Source organism: Nannobrachium achirus (genome assembly GCF_963921795.1).
Source record: "Nannobrachium achirus genome assembly, chromosome: 15".
In the NCBI taxonomy this organism is placed as follows: Eukaryota; Metazoa; Chordata; class Actinopteri; order Myctophiformes; family Myctophidae; genus Nannobrachium; species Nannobrachium achirus.
Genome location: NC_137822.1, coordinates 20,172,175 through 20,176,501, shown reverse-complemented (window position 1 = coordinate 20,176,501; position 4,327 = coordinate 20,172,175). Strand labels below are relative to the sequence as shown.

Sequence of the window (4,327 nt, the reverse complement as noted above, 5' to 3'; positions counted from 1 at the left end):
AGAATGTGTCGACAGCTATTTTAGATCGGCTATTTAACAAACTCAAATCTTTGCTTCTGGGGGGTCCCTGGAACAACGTATTTTGAGATGGGGGTCCGCAGCCAAATACATATAATTTCGGGGGTCCTTGACATGAAAAAGTCTGTGAACCACTGATATAGAAACATATATATTTTTTTCAAATATCCATTAGGATTCAGAAGACATTTTGTAGAATCGGCCTCAGGCCTTAATGGGTTTTTTGTTCTTTCCTCTCTAGCAGGCTCCAGACTGCAGGACAGGCTGGAACTCTCCGGCCATGCAGATCTCCTCCTGCTTCTGGCGGACTGTGCGCTGGATGGCGGGTGGCAGGCCGCGGGGGTTCCTGGAGAAGACCAGGGCGTAGCCGTCTTCGCAGCTGCCGTCGTCCTTCAGGGTGCGGCAGGCGTAGGTGATGGCGTAGTTGTCGTAGTCGGTGTCGATGATCCAGTAGTTGTCGCCTGGAGGCAGGAGAGGGGAGAGTTTAACCAGAGACCCAAAAGAGAAATGTCTAGTTTCACTTCTTCTTAAAAGTTACATTTGTGGAATGTCTGTCAGACTGTCACATATTCTGAATGGCTGCTATGTATATAAGGGAATGTACATTGCTAGACATGATGATGACAGAAACCTTGACCTAATAGTTTAGCACATAAGTTCATATGTTTCATCGTCTGCCAAAATCTATAAGCACTCTTGTGTTTCAACTGCCATGTTCAGTAATGAAAGTAATGCCTTTTCAGAGGTCACAGCTAATACACCAGATGTTGCAGTTGTTGATGAGGACAGTAGAGAAGTGACCATTTTGGAAAAGGCATGTACACTTGACCACAGTCTGGAAGGGGCATTTCTTACCAAGGTGCTTAAGTACAGTACCAACGTCTTAATGATGCTATTATTATACAGGTTGGTTACAAATGTAAACTGATTGAGTTCATATGGAAGCCTCTGTAATGTCCATGAATCAGCTGTGAGAGGCCTGCAGTTTGCAGGAATGCCAAAGCCAAGAGCTAAGGCATTGGAAAAATGTTGTTCAGTGTCTGTGATAATTGGCAGTCACCATGTATACTGTAGAGGAGGCGATGCTACTTGTACCCATGATCTGTATCATGAAATATTGTTGTTGAGTTGAGTTTGTGCATCTACCATAGTTTGTGTTCAAGAATTTCTTGTTAAATGAGAACGCAAATAAAGATGTTAAATGTGTTTCAAGCTCACCTCCACTGGACAGGTAGCTGGCCAGTCCCTGGTAGTTCATGAACATCTTGCCAGGCGTGGCAGGGTCTGGGACACTGTACTGAGCAGCCATGTCAGCGCACACAACCCAGAAGCTGGAAATGAGGATACACATTTTGTATTGGTAAACAGGGGCTTCACAAGGGGGGGGGGAGTGGGACTGAGTTACTAGGGCCCAAGGTGGAGGGGGCCTTAATTATTTTATACTTTAGCTATTGAAAAATAGCAGATATACAAGCTCACAGCGCAGCACCGAGTGCCGCGCTGCAGCTTGTAGATCTGAAAAGTCGGGAAAATGTGTGCAAATCTTTGAATATATGTATTTTTTAAGCGAACATTTGTAACTCAAACTGCTTCTGGGCGTCCCTGGAACTAAATATTTTGAGATGGGAAACATAGGTTTTTCAAAAAACCTTAGAAGGATTTGATTTTTTTTTTTTCATTATTTTTCAAAAATAGCAGATCTACAAGCTCGCTGTGAGCTTGTATATCTGCTATTTTTCAATAGTGGGAACTGGGAACGCATAATAATAATAATAGTTCCCGCAGTGAATCCTTGTACCGAGGGCCCAGAATTTGGATACACACATCGGTATTGGTATACAAACGTATTACTAATGCATTTCAAGTTCTCATTAAAAGAAAAGCAATTGTTCCCATTTCCCCATTTTAACCAGCCATTCACACCACTAATCTTCTTTAAGCTGGGGAAAACCCTGTTGCCTTGTTAGTTCTTTTCAGAATGTTGTTCTGGAAAATTACAATAAGTTTAAATCTCTGGAATGGACCCCAAGTCCCTAAATCCATATCTGGATGGACTCCTGGACAAAGTAAATGTTAAGTCTTGATGTCCCAATGGAGCCGGTGTTATTTTTCCTTCATGAACATCAAATAATTGTATGTGTCTTATAAACAGCTTATACTGGGGAAATATATACAGGAACATGTCTACCCTTTTTCAAGTTCAACATATCAGTCGCGTATAGTATCTGTGTCCTGTCTCACACCTATCCAAAGAGACAATTTTTACAGTTTTTACACTCTCATCCAGAGCGACTTGCAGGTGTGGATCAAAGCAGAGTATGTTAGTCCAGTGTTTCTCAAAGTGGATTCCAGGGACTTTGTTAATTCCTTTATGAGGGTCTAAATTGAGCCATACAAGTATGTAACTCTATCAGTGTACAAACAGAACCAAACTGAACCTAGCGGTTTGGTTCCATTAGTCAGAGTTAAGGGGAGACCTTGAAATGTAAAAGTTTTAGAAAATGAAGCTTCAGCGTTAGTTTATGCAGGACACGTGAGTCTCGCCCGCCTCAGCTGTAATCAGCTGTCAGTCAGATCCTCTCCTACTCCTCACTCACAGATCTGCTAATCATTACATCACACTGTCTGATCCAATCAGAGCTCTCGCTCAGTAAGGGAAGCTCCTTTTAAATACGGCTGAATTCACTATAGCGCTGCTCATCTTTTATCCAAAGCTTTGGATCTGCAGCTGCTTGGCTGCCTCCTCCACCCCAGCCTCCACCTTTTGATCAGAGTCTGGCATAGGCTCAATTACTTGCAATTTTATGTCTGCTGATTCAAGCTATTATGTCAATGTACTGCTGTTATACTACTATTGTATCCCTATGGGGGGTTTCGCTTAGCGTTCCTTGATTTTGCATAACAGGCATGCATGTACAACATTCAGGGAACATCTCCGAACGCGGAGCCCTTTAACGCCAAGATTAACTGTATTCCATGTATGCAATAAATGGTTAAATCTACTTTGACGTGAGTGTTCCTGACTAAACACTGCGTTAGTCGAAACACGACAGACATGCACCAAAGGATCCTGTCTCTCAGACCTACCCAAAGAGAGTGACACGTCCCTTGGAGGATGCGGTCATGCTGCCGTCGTCGTCGATGATGTACTCAGCCTGGATGTTGTCCTGCAGGAACAGCCCTTCTGGGTCCTTCTTCTGCAGGGCGAACCACTTGCCGGCATACTGCAAAGAGGGAGAAAATACACAAGAGAAAATGAAAACTCGTTTGACTTTTTTTTATGCATATTATGCCTGTGTGTGTGTGTTTGTGTGTTATTGTTGCCTCGTGCATGGTTCCATATCAAAGCAGCTTATGATCAAATACACGATTGCGCGTGTGCGCGCACGTGTGTGTGTGTGTTAGGGCATTCACCAAATATTCGAATATTCGAATATTCGAATATCAAAGTCACTATTCGACGTTGTTCACCGAAATCGAATATTCGCTTATATTTTTTATTGTTTTGTCTTTAAAAAACTGTATATATATTTCTTCATGGTTTATAAAGCTTGGCTAGATAGGAAGTCATAAGAACCCTGACAAGCACTTGGAATTGTAGGTATTACATTTAATGTGACTCGGTTCGACAGATAAATGTTGTGAAAATAGCCGATCTACATGCTCACAACGCCTCGTAACGCGAGGCGTTGTGAGCATGTAGATCGGCTATTTTCACAATGATCGCCTCTTGCTTACTTAATATTTGACAGTTTGGCCAGTCCTGTCGAATATTCGACTATTCGAATACTTTGAGGTCGAATAATTACTAAAAATTGCTATTTGTGGATGCCCTAGTGTGTGTGTGTGTGTGTGTGTGTGTGTGTGTTAGAGTGTAAGGGTCACATACCCTCTTGGGGTCAAAATCCTCTTTGACTGAGAAGCTGTCCACAACACAGGAGGCAGACAGACAGCGCTCCACGCAGGACAGCAGCACCACAAGCAGGGCCACCTTGTAGGACGCCATTCTGCAACACACACAGATAGACAGAGGCATCAATTAATTTCAGTATCACATTTAGACCACACTGTAGGTAATGTAGTAGGCCTACAGTATATCATATAGCATCCATTAATCTACAAAAGTACCAAGACTGGGACATGATTTGGGTGTATGTTATCGCCGCCACTGCTAGTTAGATGTAAAGTGATTACTTGCTTAGAAGTATAAAATACAGCATTACGTGCTGAAAAAAAAAAGGTTTCTGCCTTCTGGTTTCTGCCTTAAGGCCCATTCCCACTGGGACAAATAACAGATAAAAAAATCTCT

At 42.6% G+C, this 4,327-nt stretch overlaps 1 protein-coding gene across 1 annotated transcript; it reads right to left on the bottom strand.

The window, feature by feature from the left end:
* Positions 1-255: 255 nt before the first annotated feature.
* Positions 256-4,024, bottom strand: rbp4l (retinol binding protein 4, like; the record flags this gene model as incomplete). Its single annotated transcript, XM_080743086.1, has 4 exons — positions 256-479; positions 1,237-1,349; positions 3,106-3,242; positions 3,908-4,024. 4 exons carry the CDS (start codon positions 4,022-4,024, stop codon positions 256-258), a joined length of 591 nt encoding a protein of 196 aa, XP_080599212.1.
* Positions 4,025-4,327: the final 303 nt, after the last annotated feature.